The sequence below is a fragment of the Protobothrops mucrosquamatus genome, unplaced genomic scaffold (assembly GCF_001527695.2).
Source record: "Protobothrops mucrosquamatus isolate PMUCROS unplaced genomic scaffold, P.Mucros_1.0 scaffold1255, whole genome shotgun sequence".
Classification (NCBI taxonomy): Eukaryota; Metazoa; Chordata; class Lepidosauria; order Squamata; family Viperidae; genus Protobothrops; species Protobothrops mucrosquamatus.
The window spans coordinates 347,382-370,929 of NW_015387461.1; the positions used below are offsets into that span (position 1 = coordinate 347,382).

Consider the following 23,548-nt stretch of genomic DNA (forward strand, 5'->3'; position numbering starts at 1 on the left):
TTTAAAACCCACACCTTCTCCACCCACTATTATGACGTCACCTGAAAGAAGTCACACCTGCTTCGGCGTTCTTTCGAACTACCCCGCCAGACACCCGCCAGCCAGTCGGGCGGAGAGAGAACCGCCGGCTCAGCCAATCCTACGCGGGACCGGCCGAGGACCCGGAAGCGCCCCTTGCCACCGCGACGTCACAATGGTTGCGATGGCGCTTGCGCAGTGACACGTCGCCTTCCTTGTGAGGAGTGTCAGCTTTGCCGGAGGCGAGGGGGGCCAAAGCGTGAACTGGCGCCGAGAGCGGCGGGCGGGCGAGCCAGCGAGGAGGGCGCTGCTCTTCCCGCTCCTCCTCCTCCTCCTCCTCCCTTTCCCCCCGTCCTCGTTCTCGCGGGATCCTTGCAGAGAACCGCCGCTGGCGCTGCTTGAAGGAGCGAGCACGCAAGCCGAGCGGGGGGGCGGGGCGTGCGGGCAGCCATGGCCGGGCAGCAGTTCCAGTACGATGACAGCGGCAACACCTTCTTCTACTTCCTCACCAGCTTCGTAGCCCTCATCGTTATCCCCGCCACCTACTACCTGTGGCCGCGGGACCAGCACGTCGGTGAGTGCCCCGCCCCGCCGCCTTGCTCTTCCCGGCGTTTCCCTTCGGGGCGGCAGGCCCGGGGCCTCGGCTTGCCCTCCCCCTTGTTCGCTCTCCTCTAGCCGGGCCTCGGGAAGGGGAGGCGCGGGGGTCCCCTTACCCGCCTCCCCCTTCCCTACCGAGCATTCTGGGCCTCCGCTTCCCCTGGTGTTGGTTCTCCTGCTCTGTCCGAGCAGGTGGGAAATCTCAGGGCGGAGGAGTTCGGGCTTGGCTTGGAGTAACAACCTTGCAGGTCTCCCTCCTACTCTTCGTGCCGTGGAGGCAGTTGGGTTAGTTCTTCCTGGAGCCCTGGTTAATTCAGCCTCTGGTTCTCACGTTAAGTAACTCAAGAGCAGGACCCATCAGGCTATGCAGCTGAGAGGAATCACAGACTGTGAAGAGGCTTGTACAGGTGGTCCTCGACTTACAACAATTCATTTGGTGAATGTTCAACAAAGTTATAACGGCACTAAAAAAAAGCGGCGTGTGACCGTTTCCCCACGCTTACGACCGTTGCAGCATCCCCATGGTCACGTGATTTACATTTGGACGCTTGATAACTGACTCACATTTATGACGGTTGCAGTGTCCCAGAGTCATGCAATCCCCTCTGGCGATCTTCTGACAAGCAATGTTAATGGGGAAGCCAGGTTCACTTAACAATTGTTTTATTAATGTAACAGCTGCAGTGATTCCCTTAACAAATGTGGCAAGGAAAGTCGTAAAATGGGGCAAAACGTAACACATTTCTCACTTAGCAACATACGTTTTGGGCTCAGTTGCGGTTGTAAGTTGAGGGCTACCTGTACCTCCTCTTGCTCTCTGCAGAAATCCCAACAGGTGATTGTTAGCCTTCATTTCAACCCCTCCATAGAAGCGGAGACATTTCTTGCTATTTTGTAGTTCTTTCTAACATTTAGCCAGAATCTTCATTTGTGCATTGGCCCTTGCTGTGTTTTACATCACAACGCAGAACAGGATCATCCCATTTGCCCATGACCTCCTTTTGGGTATTTGTAGATCATTATCATGATTCCCTTTAATCTCTTTTGCCAACTCAGCATGCCTAGTTCCTTGGAGAGCTTAATTTCCAGATCTTTTAACACCTTGGTAGCTCTCTTCTGAATTTTCTCCAGGTTTATCGTGCTAAGAAAGGAACACTGTAATCCGAGTGCTGTCTGACTAGTGTCGAATGCCATAAACTGGACATAATCTAATAAATTGCTTGCTCATTTTCTGCTGGTAGTTACCCTTAGACCATTTTCACACAAATTGCCACCATCAAGCATCCCTAGTCCTGCACCTATGCACTTGATTTTTCATGCCTGAATACAAGGCCTTCCATGGATCATACTTTATCATCCTGCTGGGTTTCACTCTGAGTTGGAGATACTATCTTGGCTTATGGTTTTGATTCAGAAATATAACAAATTTCTCTAGCTTGGTACCTTGCAAAGAGTTTGACATCTGGAAGGCCATACGTTACTACGTTACAGAAAATAAAAGTGCATATGGATGCGAAAGAATATGAAACATAAAAGAACATGAATGTATGTGCATTGAACAGGTATATGCCAACTTTTCCCAACCAAATGCCAAAGTAATTCTGACTGGGGTTGAAGGCTCTGTATTGAGAATGGAAAGCAGACATCAGTATCAAGATTATAAACTTTGTCCAGGAAACACTGTATACTTCTGATTTGAAAGGGAATTATCAGATTTTATGTTGAAAGGAAAAAGTTCCTATTATTGATTTTAAGTATTACAGACTTGAGGACCAAAAATATTAATTAAATGACCATGCCTAGAAAGCATAAGGTTGTAGTCATAGTAATCTAGACATTTTTCCCCCCCAATGATTTTTATAGAATAGCATTTTGACATCAAGCTTTCTTCCAGTATAGCTTTTGTACATAAAGAAAAGCATTTGATGTAATGGAATCTCAAGAAAGTAAGGCATATCTTGTCTCTTCCATGTTCAATTGATCATATAATTTGTTTTTGGGTGATATTGTAAATGAGATGCATTCTTTCTATATATTTTTTCCTTACTTTACATCATAATGAAAAGAAACAAGCAATTGTCTGTGTTTATAATGTGCAGTTATTTATACCTCTTATTGTGAGATAATTCTGTAAATTCTTCGTTTTAAGTGGTTTTAGTAACTATCAGATATTTCATGTTTGACATTTTTGTCTCAGTATAAAAAGTAGAATGGGTATTTGGGAATAAAGTATTTAATATTTCCAGATCACATATAGGATGATTTTGAAAAGTTCTTTTATTTCCCAATATATAAAAACTATTTTGTAGAAACTTCTTTCCCTAATATGTAGGTAAAACATGTTTTTCTTGTATAAAGTTTGAAGTGATTATTGCACGAAGTAATATGTAGTAGTTATACATTTAAAACATTTTAATATTGGCACCAAGAATATTAAAAAAATAATCTTATTCCCAAATATTGTCTGAATTATAATCTCTTATCTTTTAAAATTGCATTTGATGCTATTAGTACAGCTCTCAGTACTGGTTATTTGTTTTTACACTGTTTTAAATGGTATAGCTGTTGACAAGATTGCAAGTTTTTTTATATAAAATTATTTTTGGGTTTAACAAAAGTGATCTGATTTTTAAGAGGCCTCATTTGTTCCTGTTTACCTTAAAAATGTTAATCTTGGGTCTGAACAGGATTTGTTTTTTTGAATACGTCACTTCTATTTTGATACCTTATTCTTATTTTTGCAAGTAGATTCCATCCCTTAATTTGCTATGAGATTATTAGAAAAATTGGTTACTATGTAATTTTTGAACAATTATATAATGAGCTGAACATAACAAATCAACTAGCAAAAGATAAGCATATACAATATTTACAGGTTAGCTAACAAACCTGGCCCCAAGCTCCTGAATCTTTTAAAGGCAACTAGGTAACCCATGACCCATTGGGTCATTCTTTCTTGTGTCACCTTCAACAGTGACACAATTTCTAATGTATTGCCTTCACTGGAAAAGTTGGGACACATTCAGAGACATATCCACCTTGAAAATAGCCCGTGTTGAACTGCACAGCACACTCAAACGTCAGCACAGGAAATGTTTTGTGGCATTTTGTATTATGTCTTAAACTGTTTTATTATAATTTTACGTTATAAAATGATTTATAAAATTTGCCTGGTTTTAGCTTGTGCAGGAGTCATTGGGTCCTGAATCTGGAATGCATTCTATAAGTTAGCCCATTAGCCCTTGGTTTAAAAATTGTTGCCCTATGATGCACCATTTCGCCCAGCTAAAGATTCTGGGAATGAAAATTTTAGTATATAGATAGATAAATGAGCACCTTCAAAGGTTTAGAAACACAGTAGAGTCAGTGTGGAGCGAGTTTGGTGTAGTGCTCAAGACATCAAATTAGAAACTGGGTGACTGAATTCTAGTCCTGTTGTAGAGAGAAAGCAAGGTGGGTAACTTTGGGCCATTTTCTTTCAGCCCTAGGAAGGAGGCAATAACAAACCACTTCTGGACAACCTTACCAAGAAAACTACAAAAACTTTGTCCAGGCTGTTTCTGAGAACTGGGCACCATTGAATAAAAGGGGAAAAAAAGAAGTTAGTGCAAATGGGGAAGCAGTAGAGTTGCACGCTTCAAACATTCTTTCAGTTAGCACTGGACAAAGTGACTTAAATACGAACTAACTTAAATACAGTTAAGACATGCATGGTCATAATTAGATCTGTCTGCAATAAGTATAGTTGGTAAAATAGAACAACCTGTGCAAAGCTATGCCTAGTTTACTTACTGCAAAGTTAGTTCTATGTACATATCTAAATAGCTCCTTTCAAGAGTAATTAGGCCTACCATCTTGCTGAAAGCTGACTCTATCTTTGTATTAGGATGGATAATGGCAGTGGCAAGAATGTCCCAGATTAAACAGATGATGCATCGTTGTTATGTCTAGCTATTAATGGTCAACCTTCAAATCAGAATTTGTATCCAGGGACGTTTATTAATACTGAATCAGACAGAGTTTGTTACAGCCGAAGTAGTCCATGTTCTGCCTTCCAGTTTAAATGGTTGAATTAGTTACGACAAAGTCTCTCTGTTTTACCCGTAAAATGACCAGAGTTTTCAAAATTTTATTGTTTGCTTAGTAAGCCATAAAAGATTGATTTACACAAACCAAATTAGTATTATATGGAATCTATTTGGCATGTGGTTCTTTAATTTTTGAAATTCAGCCTTTGAAACAAATAGTATACAGTATTTAATTGTAAAGTAAAATTTCCTTTGTGTTTCAACCTTCTGATGATTTCATCAGAAATCAAGATTACATTCCTGTAGACTTCATGGTAACAACAAGGAATACAATATGCTATTGTGTGGGTGTGTATTTTACTTCCCAATCTAGGGAACAGTTCTGGCAACAGGACTTCTAGGACAGACTCTATTTAGCTATTTAGCCTAGATGATACTGGCTAAACTCGGCTTACCTGCTAAGAGGTACTGTAATATCTGTGAAATCAGGTGTGGAGAAAAAAAAGATACCTACCTCAAAAAATTATTACACTGAAGATAAATTGACAGTTCTCTAACTGAATGACAAAGACAATTCAAACTACAGTGCCAGCTTTTTAGCATTTGAAAGACTTATGCTATGTATTTTAAAGAAGGATGTGTTGAAGGAGTTACTCAGTAATCTAATTTATACACTGGTTGTATGTTCACTTGTTTCTGGTTTTTTGTAACCTGATGAACCTGATGAACAATAGGTAACCAGTTATCTTAATGTCTTACAATAACAATCCACCTATGTTTTTAAATGTGTCCGTTTCAGCAAAGCATGATTGAGGCTNTATTTAAAATTCACCCTAGGTCAGTCCCGCTTGCTGAAAAAGCCATGTCTTGAGGGCGCGGCGGAAGGTTAGGAGATCCGGAATCGTCCGGATCTCGGGGGGTAGCTCGTTCCAGAGGGTGGGGGCACCCACAGAGAAGGCCCTCCCCCTGGGGGTCGCCAGCCGACATTGCTTGGCCGACGGCACCCTGAGGAGGCCCTCTCTGTGGGAGCGTACCGGTCTGTGGGAGGGAGTCTGTGGCAGAAGGCGGTTGTTTTATTAATGTAACAGCTGCAGTGATTCACTTAACAAATGTGGCAAGGAAAGTCGTAAAATGGGGCAAAACGTAACACATTTCTCACTTAGCAACATACGTTTTGGGCTCAGTTGCGGTTGTAAGTTGAGGGCTACCCTGTACCTCCTCTTGCTCTCTGCAGAAATCCCAACAGGTGATTGTTAGCCTTCATTTCAACCCCTCCATAGAAGCAGAGACATTTCTTGCTATTTTGTAGTTCTTTCTAACATTTAGCCAGAATCTTCATTTGTGCATTGGCCCTTGCTGTGTTTTACATCACAACGCAGAACAGGATCATCCCATTTGCCCATGACCTCCTTTTAGGTATTTGTAGATCATTATCATGATTCCCTTTAATCTCTTTTGCCAACTCAGCATGCCTAGTTCCTTGGAGAGCTTAATTTCCAGATCTTTTAACACCTTGGTAGCTCTCTTCTGAATTTTCTCCAGGTTTATCGTGCTAAGAAAGGAACACTGTAATCCGAGTGCTGTCTGACTAGTGTCGAATGCCATAAACTGGAGATAATCTAATAAATTGCTTGGTCATTTTCTGCTGGTAATTACCCTTAGACCATTTTCACACAAATTGCCACCATCAAGCATCCCTAGTCCTGCACCTATGCACTTGATTTTTCATGCCTGAATACAAGGCCTTCCATGGGTCATACTTTATCATCCTGCTGGGTTTCACTCTGAGTTGGAGATACTATCTTGGCTTATGGTTTTGATTCAGAAATATAACAAATTTCTCTAGCTTGGTACCTTGCAAAGAGTTTGATATCTGGAAGGCCATATGTTACTATGTTACAGAAAATAAAAGTGCATATGGACACAAAAGAATATGAAACATAAAAGAACATGAATGAATGTGCATTGAACAGGTATATGCCAACTTTTCCCAACCAAATGCCAAAGTAATTCTGACTCGGGCTGAAGGCTCTGTATTGAGAATGGAAAGCAGACATCAGTGTCAAGATTATAAATTTTGTCCAGGAAACACTGTATACTTTTGATTTGAAAGGGAATTACCAGATTTTATGTTGAAAAGAAAAAGTTCCTATTATTGATTTTAAGTATTACAGACTTGAGGACCAAAAATATTAATTAAATGACCATGCCTAGAAAGCATAAGGTTGTAGTCATAGTAATCTAGACATTTTTTCCCCCCAATGATTTTTATAGAATAGCATTTTGACATCAAGCTTTCTTCCAGTATAGCTTTTGTACATAAAGAAAAGCATTTGGTATAATGGAATCTCAAGAAAGTGGGGCATATCTTGTCTCTTCCATGTTCAATTGATCATATAATTTGTTTTTGGGTGATATTGTAAATGAGATGCATTCTTTCTATATTTTTTTCCTTACTTTCCATCATAATGAAAAGAAACAGAAGCAGTTGTCCGTGTTTATAATGTGCAGTTATTTATACCGCTTATTGCGAGATAATTCTATAAATTCTTGGTTTTAAGTGGTTTTAGTAACTATCAGATATTTCATGTTTGACATTTTTGTCTCAGTATAAAAAGTAAAATGGGTATTTGGGAATAAAGAATTTAGTATTTCCAGATCACATATAGGATGATTTGTAAAATTCTTTTATTTCCCAATATATAAAAATTATTTTGTAGAAACTTCTTTCCCTAATATGTAGGTAAAACATGTTTTTCTTGTATAAAGTTTGAAGTGATTATTGCATTGAAGTAATATGTAGTAGTTATACATTTAAAACATTTTGTCAGGTCCAGCTTTTTAATATTGGCACCAAGAATATTAAAAAATCTTATTCCCAAATATTGTCTGAATTATAATCTCTTATCTTTTAACACTGCATTCGATGCTATTAGTACAGCTCTCAGTACTGTTTATTTGTTTTTACAGTGTTTTAAATGGTATAGCTGTTGACAAGATTGCAAGTTTTTTTTATATAAAATTATTTCTGGATTTAACAAAAGTGACCTGATTTTTAAGAGGCCTCATTTGTTCCTCCTTACCTTAAAAATGTTAATCTTGGGTCTGAACAGGATTTGTTTTTTTGAATACATATGTCACTTCTATTTTGATACCTTATTCTTATTTTTGCAAGTAGATTCCATCCCTTAATTTGCTATGAGATTATTAGAAAAGATGGTTACTATGTAATTTTTGAACAATTATATAATGAGCTGAACATAACAAATCAACTAGCAAAAGATAAGCATATACAATATTTACAGGTTAGCTAACAAACCTGGCCCCAAGCTCCTGAATCTTTTAAAGGCAACTAGGTAACCCATGACCCATTGGGTCATTCTTTCTTGTGTCACCTTCAACAGTGACACAATTTCTAATGTATTGCCTTCACTGGAAAAGTTGGGACACATTTAGAGACATATCCACCTTGAAAATAGCCCGTGTTGAACTGCACAGCACACTCAAACGTCAGCACAGGAAATGTTTTGTGGCATTTTGTATTATGTCTTAAACTGTTTTATTATAATTTTACGTTATAAAATGATTTATAAAATTTGCCTGGTTTTAGCTGTGCAGGAGTCATTGGGTCCTGAATTTGGGATGCATTCTATAAGTTAGCCCATTAGCCCTTGGTTTAAAAATTGTTGCCCTATGATGCACCATTTCGTCCAGCTAAAGATTCTGGGAATGAAAATTTTAGTATATAGATAGATAAATGAGCACCTTCAAAGGTTTAGAAACACAGTAGAGTCAGTGTGGAGCAGTTTGGTGTAGTGCTCAAGACATCAAATTAGAAACTGGGTGACTGAATTCTAGTCCTGTTGTAGAGAGAAAGCAAGGTGGGTAACTTTGGGCCATTTTCTTTCAGCCCTAGGAAGGAGGCAATAACAAACCACTTCTGGACAACCTTACCAAGAAAACTACAAAAACTTTGTCCAGGCAGTTTCTGAGAACTGGGCACCATTGAATAAAAGGGGAAAAAAAGAAGTTAGTGCAAATGGGGAAGCAGTAGAGTTGCACGCTTCAAACATTCTTTCAGTTAGCACTGGACAAAGTGACTTAAATACGAACTAACTTAAATACAGTTAAGACATGCATGGTCATAATTAGATCTGTCTGCAATAAGTATAGTTGGTAAAATAGAACAACCTGTGCAAAGCTATGCCTAGTTTACTTACTGCAAAGTTAGATCTATGTACATATCTAAATAGCTCCTTTCAAGAGTAATTAGGCCTACCATCTTGCTGAAAGCTGACTCTGTCTTTGTATTAGGATGGGTAATGGCAGTGGCAAGAATGTCCCAGATTAAACAGATGATGCATCGTTGTTATGTCTAGCTATTAATGGTCAACCTTCAAATCAGAATTTGTATCCAGGGACGTTTATTAATACTGAATCAGACAGAGTTTGTTACAGCTGAAGTAGTCCATGTTCTGCCTTCCAGTTTAAATGGTTGTATTAGTTACGACAAAGTCTCTCTGTTTTACCCGTAAAATGACCAGAGTTTTCAAAATTTTATTGTTTGCTTAGTAAGCCATAAAAGATTGATTTACACAAACCAAATTAGTATTATATGGAATCTATTTGGCATGTGGTTCTTTAATTTTTGAAATTCAGCCTTTCAAACAAATAGTATACAGTATTTAATTGTAAAGTAAAATTTCCTTTGTGTTTCAACCTTCTGATGATTTCATCAGAAATCAAGATTACATTCCTATAGACTTCATGGTAACAACAAGGAATACAATATGCTATTGTGTGGGTGTGTATTTTACTTCCCAATCTAGGGAACAGTTCTGGCAACAGGACTTCTAGGACAGACTCTATTTAGCTATTTAGCCTAGATGATACTGGCTAAACTCGGCTTACCTGCTAAGAGGTACTGTAATATCTGTGAAATCAGGTGTGGAGAAAAAAAAGATACCTACCTCAAAAAATTATTACACTGAAGATAAATTGACAGTTCTCTAACTGAATGACAAAGACAATTCAAACTACAGTGCCAGCTTTTTAGCATTTGAAAGACTTATGTTATGTATTTTAAAGAAGGATGTGTTGAAGGAGTTACTCAGTAATCTAATTTATACACTGGTTGTATGTTCACTTGTTTCTGGTTTTTTGTAACCTGATGAACCTGATGAACAATAGGTAACCAGTTATCTTAATGTCTTACAATAACAATCCACCTATGTTTTTAAATGTGTCCGTTTCAGCAAAGCATGATTGAGGCTAACCAAATTTAAATTTGGGTATAATTTTGCAGTTATAAGTAAAAGCAAGTTTCTGATCTTCTTGAAGCTGTATTGGAGGATGAGAGAAAAGCATAGTGCTTTTATTATATGAAAGCATTCATATAATAACTCTGGTGTTTTGTAAATGTGGCTGCTATTGTAAATGTTTTAGGCAATTAAAATGCAGTGTGTGGAAACAACACTATTAAGGGGGCTCTTTCATTTACACTACAATCTAGGATCCTGATGGGGAAAGAGAGAGATAAAATGTTCTCTTGCTCCACATTTCATTTTTCACAGCAGGGATGGGCAACATGGGCACTCACCAAATCAGTTAATTGCATACTAGTTTAATATATTTTATAACCAAGTTTATGTTAGGCTGTATCCATACTTTTTTCAGTTACTCTTACTGAGACCCTTTTCTTTAAAATCGTGCTCAGGAACCAACTAACAGTATTAAGTAATCAAAATACAAATTTGTGTAATGGAGCACTTCTAATACAAATTCCACATTCATTAAATTTGATTTATGATCTCATTTTTCTTATGCATTTTACAGTATACCTTAATTAATTTTGCTACACTTTTCGCTGTAAGTTTGATGACCACTAAGACTAAAGTGGCGCCTATATATTGGTGGAATTAATACAACTGAGTTGGAACTTAAAAGCACCATTCTATAACTTTATTTTTAAACATAGAAGTAATTCTATTATGTATACAATATCAAACTAAGCCACACTTATTCTAGTCAGCTGCTTTGGTATTTTTGTATTTTGAAATGTTCTCTTTTCTTCCTTTCCACATTCTGTCTTACTTTTGTTTGTGCTTTAGAAGCCTTTCACATTTCAGAAGATTGTGTTAAGAAACACTTTTAGAATTTTTTTTTGTTAGAAACAATTGTAAGTATAAAGATTCATTTTAAAAATGATTTTACTATTAATGGAATTGTATTCAGTAAAACTATTTATTCCCATGAGAAAACAGAGAATGGAAAACTATTGAGGATAAAATAAGAATTCCCCATTTCTTTTTTATTATGATCGTCAAGTGTAGTTTTCACCAGTTTGAGAGCTAGAGGAATATAAATTGCACTGTAAGAAGGAAACTTAATGCACAGTTCTGTGTATGCTTATCTATGAATAAGGTTCACAAAACACTGGCATTGTTACACATTGAGATGATGCAAGATTAAGTAGTACCACAATATCACAATAACGGTCTAAATTTCAACAGGTGACTACTTGCTTTTCCCCCAATATTTGTAGGTTCTTACTTCATGTTAGAGTGTGAATTTGTTAAATATCCTTAACAAGAAAAGTTTGGCCCCAGTAAAAAAATAAAATTGTGTTGCATATTTAGGGGAACAAATTCCCATTTGTTTCTTATTCCCTTTGTTTTAAAAACTCCCTGAAATATAATTTCTCTAAAGTTTCTATAATGAATGTATGTCACCAATCTTAAGGAGGCTGAATAAAATCTAGGTGTTTTTTTTTTTACTATGAAAAGAATAGCTTGTTGGCAGTATAAGTTAGTTGGCAGAGTATTTGACTTACATATAGTATTTGGCTGGTTTGGGTTGAATTTCTGAAAAAAGTATAAACGGTAGCTTGTAAATTTGAATGAAGAAACCATATTATGTTGTATTGTGTAAACCACGATGGTGGTAGAAGCTAGGGTTCCTGGGGAGTCTCCTCTCCATCTCTCTCCCCACATCCTTCATCGTAAGAGCAACATGTTAAGCTTTGGAGATCTGTTAATTATAGATCAAATGTTGCAGTGCCTTTCTTTGAATAGATTACATTGTAGTACATTGATTAAGAGTTTCGATCTAGAAAGACTTCCCTAACAAACAAAGCAGAATGTTAGTTTTCACAGATTTCTTGCATCTTTCATGGTGTTCTGAATGATCCTCCAACTGTTAGACTTGGAGTACAGGGTACTATAGAGGGGGAATTGCTAAAAATCACTTTTCCATTCATGGAGATAGGTCTACTAAGTCCCTTCTCTGAACAGAAGGATACAAACTTAATACCCATTAAATTCTAACAGTGTTAGTTGCCAATGTTCCTACATAGTCAATACAGGTAGTCCTCATGTTACGACCACAACTGAGCCCAAAATTTATGTTGTGAAGTGAAACATTTGTTAAGTGAGTTTTGCCCCATTTTACGACTTTTCTTGCCACAGTTGTTAGTTAATCATTGCATTTGTTAAGTTAGTAACACGATTGTTAAGTGAATCTGGCTTCCCCACTGACTTTGCTTGTCTGAAGGTTGCAAAAGCTGATCACATGACCCCCTGGTCACTGCAACCATCATAAATATGAACCAATTGCTAAGCATCTGAATTTTGATCATGTGACCACAGGGATACTGCAACGGTTGTAAGTGTGAAAAACGGCCATAAGTCACTTTTTGCAGTGCTGTTGTAACTTTGAATGGTCACTAAATGAACTGTTGTAAGTCGAGGACTACCTATATTGAGTGGAAGGTATATGTTACCCGATGTTTTTTCCTTAACTACTACCAAGCCAGCATCACATCTGTATAGTCTCTTTTTTGGTAACTCTTAAAATATTTGTGAAAGCTAAGTTGGGTTGTGTCTGGTTAATACGTAGATGGGATTTTTACTTTGCATTAGGTTGATGACTTCTAAAAAGTAAAAAAGGAGGTTTTGGGAAGCTATTTCAGAAAACAGATGGATCATATTCCGTGCACTTGTATAGTAGAAGGTAAATAATGCTGAGGGAAAAGATGGAATACTTGCCTGTGCTGGTAGTATTGCAATTTTTTTCCTTTAAGATTTGAACAGATTAAAGAAGAAAGTCTGATATGTAAGATATTTTATTTTTATTAAATAGTAAAATTATCTTCCCCAGAGCAAATTCGTTTAAAGAATTTAAGAAAAGTTTATGGAAGATGCCTGTGGTATCGATTGCGATTGTTAAAGCCCCAGCAGAATATAATGCCTACAGTAAAGTAAGTATACTTTAATAGGATTTCTATTTTACAGGGTTTTTTTTTAGAATTTTAATAAAAGCAGATTATTTCAACATTATAAAATATTTTAAAAAATGATAAGGTCATCATTTTACCAATAACTCCCAGGAGATGTCAATGAAATTTTAATGGTAAAGAAACTGAAAATGATTCCTAAGTCATGGATTGAATTTCAGGTAATGAAAGAATCTATTGAGCATCCAAAATGCAGTGTTTGGGGATTCACAGTTCTTCCTGCTTTGGGGAAAGAAAGATGTTTCTTTGATGCAGTGTTTTTAAAATTGTATTGTGGAAACCCTAGAATTCTTTATAGGCTGAGGAGTTCTCAGTGGGAACTGGGAAACTTTACTGAACAACAACAACAGAAAGCCAACCCTCCAAGCAACTTACCTTATGGAGAATTGTTGGGTGTGTAGATAGCCTTGACTTACCACCATTAATTTAGTGACCGTTCAAAGTTACAACAGAATTGAAAAAAGTGATAAGACTGGTTTTCACACTTGCGACGACTGTCACATGTTCAAAATGTGGGTGCTTGGCAACTGGCATCCCAGGGTTACGTGATCACCATTTGTAACTTCCTGACAAAACAAAATCAATGGGGGAAGCCAGATTCTCTTAACAACTGAATGATTCCACTATAGCGAATTAGGTCATAAGATGACGTGCAACTCATTTAACAACTGCCTTGCTTAGGGACAGAAATGTTGGTCTCAGCTGGCGTTGTAAGTTTAAGACTACTTATATGGCTTTGTTATTTAAGGCTCATCAATTAAGCTGAGTGCCCACTGTAAATACTTGATGGGGCTGTAGAATATTGGTAAAAACCACTAGACAAACTTGTATAATTCCTGTGATTTACAGCGATGGATAGAGATTATTTTGATTATTGTTTCCTGTGATGTTAACTCTTCTTTAAATGTGGCTGGATATTTTGGTTGCATGGGATTTCTTTCTGAAAATTTAAATATTTAAAATGGCTTTCTCTTTAATTTTCAATTTTACAGAAAAGCTGTGTTGCTTGCTGGATGGGCACTGTTTTTATTTCTTGCTTACAAAGTGTCCAAAACAGACAGAGAATATCAAGAATACAATCCATATGAAATACTACAATTAGACCCAGTAAGTAGCACCATTTTTCATTATTTAAATTAAATTTGACACTAAATATTTCACCAGGGCCCTCAATGGAATATCACATTCTAAGTCTATATATCTATTTTTCACTCCAAAAATCTTCTTCAAAAGAGAGATTAGGGACACATGGAAAAGGGAGGGAGGGAAATCTGTTCTGCCAGTTGTGTTTGTCTCATGACAATAGGAAGCATTCAGCCAGCAGAGAAATGTTATTTTTTTTATTTGAAAAGTCATGCGAGGTATAAGACTAGATGTAAATGATATATTACATTTTAAGTATTTCAGTTTTGAGTTAGTCACATTTTGAACTTTTGACAAAGGATCTTGTTTGAAGCTACATTGAATATCTGGCACTATTTCATAAATGAGTGTAAATAGCCATGCAAAGTAAACAACATATTTACTAAACAATGCCATTTGTATTATAACATAGAAATGCTTTTCTGGCCTAAAGAAAATGCCTTACAAATTAAATGTATTTTAAAAGTTTTTTGTTAAAAAGTATCCTTCTATGAAGCAGTGACGCATATCTCTGAAGTTACAAGTGGCATTCAGTTGTGCCTGTCTGTTCATGTGAGGACTTTTTTTGTACCTCCAGTCGTAATAGGAGGAAGTAAACCTTTAATTCTTCTTCCATGTTAACAGGAAATTGGGGAACACTCCAAGGTAAAAAGATGGGACAATAAGAAGAAAAAAGGGAAGTTAGCAAACAACAGCAGGACAACGAAATAAAAGCGTTAGGGTTACTTCATCACAACCTCTTCTGTAATTAGAGACATCTAGAACAGGGATCCCCAACCCCCGGTCCGTAGACCGGCACTGGGCCGCGGCATACCAGAAACCGGGTGGTGCAAAGAAGCAAAGCCCCATCCATGGGATGCAGGCAGTGTGTGAAACCACACCCCCTCTGATCCACAGAAAAACCTCTCTCCATGGAACCGGTCTCTGGTGCCCCAAAGGTTGGGGCCATGTTGTAGATAAAAATCCTGTCTGTAAATAGAAGGAAAAGAACTAGTTACAGTTTCACAGTGATTGTTTAATTTAATATGCTGATCACCAAAATTATCTAATAGTGGAAAGCAGATTTGTATATGTTCTTTTTGAAAGTTGAATAGTTTATTTAAATGATACATTTTTAAAAGGTGTAGGTCAGTTGTACATAATTGAATTTTGACTGTGTTCCTGTATTTACTTATGGAGAAGTAGAAGACATTGAATAATCTAGTACTTTTTTTAAACATTTGGAGAATTTTTTGTTTTTTAAAAGTGGCATTTATACACGCTTTCAAAAAAAAAATTCTCAGTGCTTAGGACTTAACCAGATGGAATTTAAAATTTGCTTTACAAACTTTAAAGAAAGCAGAGCGAACAACAGCAGCAGATTAGAGGGATCATATCTTAGAATTTCAGTTGGTTTAGATCAGGGGTAGGCAACCTTGGCTCTTTTATGATTCGTGGACTTCAACTCCCAGAATTCCTGAGCCAGCCATGCCGAGGGGAAAGGGAAAGGTTTCCAAGCTGAGCCATGGTGGCTCAGGAATTCTGGGAGTCCACGAGTCATAAAAGAGCCAAGATTGCCTACCCCTGGTTTAGATCTATTTTAGGACTGTCAAGAGCTTTAGATGATAGGGCCGCATGTAGTGCCACTGAACAACCATTGGTTTAGTGACTGTTCAGGTTACAGTGGCAGCGAAAAAAAATTACAATTGCAATTACATCCGTCACAGGGGCCCTGTGGTCATGTGATTGAGAACTGGCCACTCAAGAACCAGCCTGGATTTCTGGCTGTTGCAGCAGCCCATGGCCCCGTGATTGCCATTTGTGACCTACCCAGCTGGCTTTCGGCAAACAAAGTCACTGGGGAAGTCAGAAGGAGGTTGCAAGTCATAGTTGCATGATGGTGTCTCCCTTAACGACCATTGATGATTCTCTTAGTGATCATGGCAAAAAGGTTCTAAAATTTAGTGTGGTTGTGTGGTGCTTCACTTAATGACTATACCAGGTAACAGTGATTTTTTTCTGGTCCCTATTGTGGACATAAATTTAGTTCTGCCTGAATGCCAGAAATAGAATAAGTCAGTGGTGGCGAATCTATGGCACGGGTGCCAAAGGCGGCACTCGGAGCACTCTCTGTGGGCACACATGCCGTTGCCCCAGCCTTGCCTCTGCCTGTGACCCCCTCACCAGTAGCCTCCCCCGGAGGAGAGTCGGCCTTGAGCGTGGCGCACGCAGAGCAGCGCAGCCAAGCACATGGCAGCCAGGAAGCGTAGGCAAGACTCTGCCCTCACACCCCAATGCGTACAGTTGATGCTGCGGGGCGCAGGCAGAGGGTGTGGCCGCCATGGCACTGCTGGGCTGCCTGGGCAATCTGTGGCGGGCCCTGGAGGCGATGAGTGGCCCTGTGGGCAGGCAGGGTGGGGCGGAGCGGGGGTGGGACGGGGGTGGAGCGGGGCGGAGTGGGGGCGGGGCCAGTTTTTGGACACTCGGTCTCTAAAAGGTTCGCCATCACTGGAATAAGTGATTGTATCACTGTTGTTTTATAGGCTTTCTCAGCCACTATTGTCTATAATAAGTTGTAGCTCTCAAACTCTTTTCTGGATGTAATGATGAATTGGATGTGGGCTATGAAACTAAATTTTAATAGTATATTATTAGTATGTTGTATTTGAGGTTGTTTGAATAATCAGAATCAAGGTGTACTGAGTTTCAGTGGAAATTACTTTCAGGTAAGTGAAGGTGATTGCATCCTTTGGGCATTGAAAATAATTAATTTGAACCTCTTATTTTAATAGGGTGCAACAGTGTCAGAAATTAAAAAGCAATATCGTTTGTTATCACTGAAATTCCATCCAGATAAAGGTGGCGATGAAGTTATGTTTATGAATATTGCTAAGGCTTATGCAGCGTAAGTTTCTTAAGTTCTGTTCATAGGGGGGAATGTTATTGTAAGCAACATGAATATACACTAGTACTATTTTCTATATGTTTCAGCCAGTTTGTCTACTTAACAGCAGTTTTTACAATACAGAATTGATTTTGTTTTCTTCTAAGTATATAAGTTGATTTGTGATTCTGGTTTATAAAATGAGTAAAGATCTAAGGTCTCCTAATCATTTAGAGTAGATTTTCAGCCATATAAAGGCTTCAGAGGAAATCAGTTTACTATAAATCATTTTGTCCCTTTTATCATGAGAAGTGCTCATTTAGACTTCAGAGGAGCCTTTTTATTACTGGGAATAATGCTGGCTCACTCCCATTTCAAACTGCATTTTCTCCTTGGTTGTTATCAACAGAAGTTAGTAATGGGGTACACCTTGGTGACATTCTTGCATGCTGTTTTTGTATGTATACTCTGGCATGTCTGTCTTCTGTACTTTTTTTGTATGGATCATCCTGAGGATTTTAAATTTTTGTGTGGCAAATTTTAAAGCTTTGCTTTGAGCAGGGATAACGTGCACCCTTGAAACAAGCTTTCTAACATAACTGTGCCTCTTAATTTTGTAGTTTAACTGATGAAGAATCTCGAAAAAATTGGGAAGAATATGGCAGCCCTGATGGACCACAGGGTAATTCCGTAGTTTATTGTACCAAGTCATAATTTACATAGCATCCTGATGTTTGCGCTGTGATTTATTTTATCAGTAATAGTTTTCATTTTGTATACTGTGTTTGTACAGTAAAGTCATTTATCTTCGTAGCTAAGTATTTATGAAATTTTAATTGAGAAGTTTTGATAAGCCCCAGTACTGTGTGGGCTAACTTCAGTGTCACTCATGCCCCATTCCAGTAGTGATTCACACGAGTGAATCCCATGTTATTCAGAGGTCCAGCTTCACCAACCTTTAATATTATTGGCTTGTTTGATTACAACCCTGCATAGAAATGTTGTCTAATTTACATTTTTGCTTGCTACATGGGAATAGTCGTTCTTATTTACATACCAAATCAGACTGAATTCTGAACATTCCCAGGCCAGAATTTCTTGCTTATGAGAACATTCTGAAGAATTTGGAATATTTCAATTTCAGTGTCATATCTATTGTAAATTCATATCTAGTGATATTTCCAAATCAATCGACAGCTTTTCTTGGAATAATTATAGAGCTTCCACTCCCTATGGGTCAGTTGAAGGGAGGTTGTTTACATAGGCATGAAAGTCAAGGATAATGAACGGTTGTGTTGTCCTCAGTTGCTCTCAGCAGCATGATGAACTTGCTCTAAAGTTACCTCATAGTAAGCTATTCAGTTATTTAGAGCTAAAACCAAACTGAGTATGCATAATCCATTCAGTTTGTACATCTTCATCAAGAACATAATATTGCAGTTGTCCTTACAGCATCCTAGGTTCTAGGGATGTTTATTTAAGAGTGATCTCACAAGGTTGCCCCTCAAAATGGATGGGATTGTCTTGTTACAGAGAGAACAGTTTGTCACCTAACACTTAGCTTGGGTTGTAGTTAGCTATCTTTTACAAATAAATACAGCTTCTTTTCATACCTCTTGATTTTAAAAGAACCCTGCCTTATCTGTGAAGGAGTGTTTATCTCCTTAAGATCAAGATTATTCCTGTAGTCCAAGGGTAGGCAACCTTGGCTCTTTTATGACTCGTGGACTTCAACTCCCAGAATTGCTGACTCAGGAATTCTGGGAGTTATTATTATTTATTTATTCAATTTATATCCCGCCCTTCTCCTTACCGGACTCAGGGCGGCTGACAGCCTTATAAAACCAATACTACAATAAATACCTAATTTAAAACCGAATTAAAAAGAAATATTTGTTATGGCCTATATAATTAAAATTTCTCTTAAAAAACCCCACTAAAATTCCCTAGGCCAATCCCGCTTGTTGAAGTCCACGAGTCATAAAAGAGCCAAGGTTGCCTACCCCTGCTGTAGTCAGTTCTGCATCCACATATGTACCATAGATAGAGCTTATTTAAAAAAATATTTTCCTTATTTTTTTTTTTAATAAGGGAAAGGTTTGGTTGAAAAGATGTATAATTTACCGAGCTTGTATGACTGAAGAAATTTATGTATGTTGTTTGTATGTTGACTATATTGCCATATTTTGTAACCTATTTTGTAACCTATTTTCTTGCAGCTACAAGCTTTGGAATCGCATTGCCGGCTTGGATTGTGGATCAGAAGAACTCTATTTTGGTAAAGCAACTCCCAGTTTGGCTGTATTACGCTGAAAGCCTTAGGACAGTTGATAGTCTACAGAGGTTTTTTTTAACAGTCTTTTAGAGAAAAATGACAGTCAATTGATGGGCGTAAACTGTTGCCAGCTTTGGGAAAGTTAGCATTTATTCTACTTGGAGCTTTAGTCCAGTTCTAGGTTTGCTACAGCTTTTAATGGCACTTTAAAAAGTGCACTTTGCCTATGATTTAGTTATGGCGAGTCTTGGAGGTTTTCTTTTATTGCTGGGAGGCAAGGTAATGTAGCAGATTCCAGTGATAATTTGATTTTTCTTACACTGTTCTGCAAGGTTCAGATTTCTGTAAATACATTGAAAGGCAATCTTGTCACATTGCCATGCTGCAGTGCACATAAAAATACCTGAATTGCTGGGAATTTCCCCCCCTGGATATTTAGTTTGAGATGATGTTGCATATTTCCTGAGGTTACTTAGAATAATCTCATCCGGTGGTTCTCAACCTTGACTGTTTTAAGATGGGTGGACTTCAACTCCCAGAATTCCCCAGTAAACATGCTAGCTGGGAAATTCTGGAAGTTGAAGTCCATCTTAAAATTGTTAAGTTTCAGCATTTCTGATTTTAGTACAATGTTTCTGATATTTCTTTTCATATTTCCTAGGTTTTGCTGGTTTATGGATTAGCATTTATGGTTATTCTTCCAGTGGTCGTAGTAAGTATTAATTTTAAATCAAGGGTGAAAAGTACATTTCACAAAATACAAAGTATGTACATATCAAATCTTGCATTCACAGACTCAACCATCCCAACTTTATGATGATAATTTTCTAACCTGGCAACTTACATTTACATACCAGTGTGCCAAATCTGTGCAGCTAATTTTAAGTATGTCCTTGATGGTTCAGACTCTGTGGTTTCCAGTTTTTAGAAGATTGTTCATGTGCTAGCTAGGTTCTATTGTTGGCTAAAACAAAAGGACTAGCATTGGAATTCTGAGTGTTCAGAGATTTTGACTTTCACGCGGCAATGTTCTGTATTGCTGCGCTATATCGCTTACACCAAAATACAGAAAAATGTGTTTTGGATACTTCTTAAACATATAGATGATGAAGCATGAAAATAGGTGCTCAGTTCTTTGCTGAGCAGCATTTTTACGCTTATTAATACAAAGGGTTAACATTTTAAGTTTGTTGCATTTTCTTCTTTGCAGTCATTTTGTTTTCTGTTTTTCCTGCCCCTTGGCACTATGCTACATCATACAAAACTTTCATGCAATACAGATTCTTTGTATCTTTTAACTTTTGATATTCTGATGCCAGCTGTAATCTAAACCAGGGGTCCCCGACCCCTGGTCTGTGGACCAGTACTGGTCCGTGGCATGCAAGAAACTGGTCAGCGCAAACCAGTGAAGCCCCATCCACAGGATGCAGGCAGCACGCAAACCTACACCTCCTCCGGTCCGTGGAAATTCCTCTCTCCGTGGAACCAGTCCCTGGTGCCCAAAAGGTTGGGGACCTCTGATCTAAACTGCTGGAGTTTCTGTATAATTCATTGCTTTCATAGGAATTATGCTCTTGAAATCACAGAGGTTCAAGACTTTAGAGAATAGTAGTATATTCACTGCATTTATGCATCATTAATGTCGATGTTTTTGTTTCAAATGACTTAGGGTTCTTGGTGGTATCGATCCATTCGTTACAGCGGAGACCAGATTCTCATCCGCACAACCCAAATTTATACCTATTTTGTTTATAAAACCAGAAACATGGATATGAAAAGTAAGCATTTTAAACTGGTTAAATGCCAAAATACAAATTTGTGCTTCCTTTGTAGCTATTTAGAGATAGACCTGCATTCTGCAGAATGTTTAAACTTTATGCACTAGGTTTTCTGTGGTATGCTGCTTGATTTCTTGAGAAGAATGTGGAATTAAGTTATTGAGTCTATGAACGGGCTGTATAACATTTGAGGTGGAGTTGGTTAAATTACATTTTCTCTTATGAAATTTTCCTCATCCTAGGAAGATTCTTGTGTACATTCTATAAAGCATATCGTGTTGTTATGGGAGAATCAGTTGTGAAAACCCTCTTCCTCCAGCACTTGATATAAGTAGGATACAAATTATGCAAGTTTTAAGGAATCCATGTCATTCTTTAACACTCTCTTCCCCTCAATTCCAAAAGATCCAGAAATATTAGCTTTGTCATGGTGGCTCTAGCGATATCATAAAATCATCAGCCACATCCTTATAATCTCCAAGCACAGTAGGAAGAAGAAGTGCTTCTCACAAACTAAAAAAAAGTTGTCCATCCCTCCTTTAGCATATTGAAAAGTCATGCTAAAATCCGAAGTTATTCAAGAACTGCTACTGCAGTACTTTCTCACTTATCTGGGATAAGGCTAACACCTTTTGCTCCCTAATACAATTCTCTGGATAAAACGGTGCATTTAGTTTTTAGTAGCTGCATGATCAGATCGAAAGAATTCTGTGTAGATGCTAACATCATAGCTGGCTTTCAAACAATCTTCAGGTTTAAAAATAAAGTACAAGGTACCAACTAAAGAAAGATAAACAGGCTAAATTATTCACAAATAAATGTAAAGAAGATACCTATTATAGGCATTCTAATGTACTCATGCAACTTTATGTTACTGAAAAATAATGGGGTATTAATGTTGCCTCTGAGGATAACATATATTGATATGAAAAGAATGGTAACAGACAAAATGTTAGCTGGTATTTCTTTTAATTGTCATCCATGTTGTTTCTTAAATCAGTGTACTTAGCTACCATGGAGAAAGACCCATTGTAAGATTTTTGAATCCCCATTCATGAAAATAGTTGTCTAAGGTAGTTATGTATAGTGAGTCCTTGCTTCTTTAGTGAAAGAGTGATCCTAAGGTATTTGAATTATGTTTAGTTATTTGTTGTTGATGAATCTCTGAAGAGAAAGTGGTGAATAAAAATCTTTGAGAAAGTCTTTGTATATATCTTAATACTTTTTACATATTTATGCTACACTGAAGATGTTACTTAGCCTGGTAATGAAACTTTTGGAAGCCAACCCACAAGCTTGGAGGACGAACCTTCACCCTCATATTTATACTACATTTATTTTATTTTCTCTGCAGGACTTACAATGGTTTTGGCAGGGGCATCTGAATTTGACCCTCAGTATAATAAAGATGCAACAAGCAGACCTGTAGACAATATTCAAATACCCCAGGTTTGTTATTAGTGAAGTTTTTTTCTTTGGGTGTGGGTGTCAAATAGTTCTGAACTTATGACTGCTCACTTAGTGACCATTTGACCATTTGAAGTGATGACAAAGCCCCCAAGAGGTACTTACAACTCGATTCCAAAGTTCCAGGGGTTGCACACTTCTCCCAGTCACATGATTGTATTTTAGGTGCTTGGCAACCAGCCCGCCTTTATGGCCGTTAGTAGTATCCTACTCCCGTTTTTTGGCAAAAATCTCCCATAGTGAACAATGGGTTCACTTAATTATTGCTAATTCACTTAATGACCATAAATTCACTTAGCCATGGTGACTTGCTTAATAACTCCACCAAATAAGAAAGAATCGGGTCGGTCATGTGATGACTCACTTTATGACCGTCACAACGTATTACCATAATGGGCAGATTCCATTATGATCATAAGTTGAGGGCTACCTGTATCCTACAGTTGCATTATCTACCTTTTTCATTTCCAGCTTATCAGAGAAATTGGCAGCATTAATTTGAAGAAAAATGAACCTCCGCTGACTTGTCCATATAGCTTGAAAGCCAGAGTGCTCTTACTCGCTCACCTTGCCAGAATGAAAGTTCCTGAGACACTTGAACAAGGTATTTGCTTTTGGGAACCATGAGACCAGAGGCCTAGAACAAGGATTTGAAATTATCTAGTTGAAATACAGGTTTCATGCTTGTTTTGTATGAGCTAGTACTTGTTTTGATGGCAAAGAACGTGTTTGCTTTTTTTAAGTTCACAAAAGGAACTCAAGTCTTAAATTGTACCTTCACCACGTACATATTTTCAGTAATCAATTATAGAATTTTGAGTTTTATCAAAAACTTCACATAAGCGAGTGAAATCTGTATATTTCTTAAACTAGGATACTCTTGAACTAGTTATTTCTGCAAACCATTCCCCTCTTTCTGCTTCACACATTTTTGTATGAATTAGTGAGGTTCTTTTGTCAATTATTGGCAATGGACAAACATGAAGCTATAGTAAATGGTTATTTGATAGCTATTCAGTTGCTCTCAGCAACAGAAAATTATGCTTAATTGTGACTTCTGGATTTCCCCCCCCCCCCCCATTACTT

The 23,548-nt window shown here is 37.7% G+C and overlaps 1 protein-coding gene across 1 annotated transcript in view; it reads left to right on the forward strand.

Annotated features, from left to right (window-relative positions):
• The first annotated feature begins 444 nt into the window (after positions 1-444).
• Positions 445-23,548, forward strand: part of SEC63 (SEC63 homolog, protein translocation regulator) — a 42,354-nt gene continuing 19,250 nt past the window's right edge. Inside the window, exons 1-10 of the mRNA XM_015821122.1 lie at positions 445-592; positions 12,801-12,900; positions 13,929-14,043; positions 16,851-16,963; positions 17,563-17,624; positions 19,162-19,220; positions 19,879-19,929; positions 20,887-20,995; positions 22,350-22,444; positions 22,934-23,066. Of these exons, the coding sequence (XP_015676608.1) occupies positions 469-592; positions 12,801-12,900; positions 13,929-14,043; positions 16,851-16,963; positions 17,563-17,624; positions 19,162-19,220; positions 19,879-19,929; positions 20,887-20,995; positions 22,350-22,444; positions 22,934-23,066 (961 nt within the window). The 5' untranslated portion in view covers positions 445-468. The remainder of the gene's footprint in view (positions 593-12,800; positions 12,901-13,928; positions 14,044-16,850; positions 16,964-17,562; positions 17,625-19,161; positions 19,221-19,878; positions 19,930-20,886; positions 20,996-22,349; positions 22,445-22,933; positions 23,067-23,548) is intronic.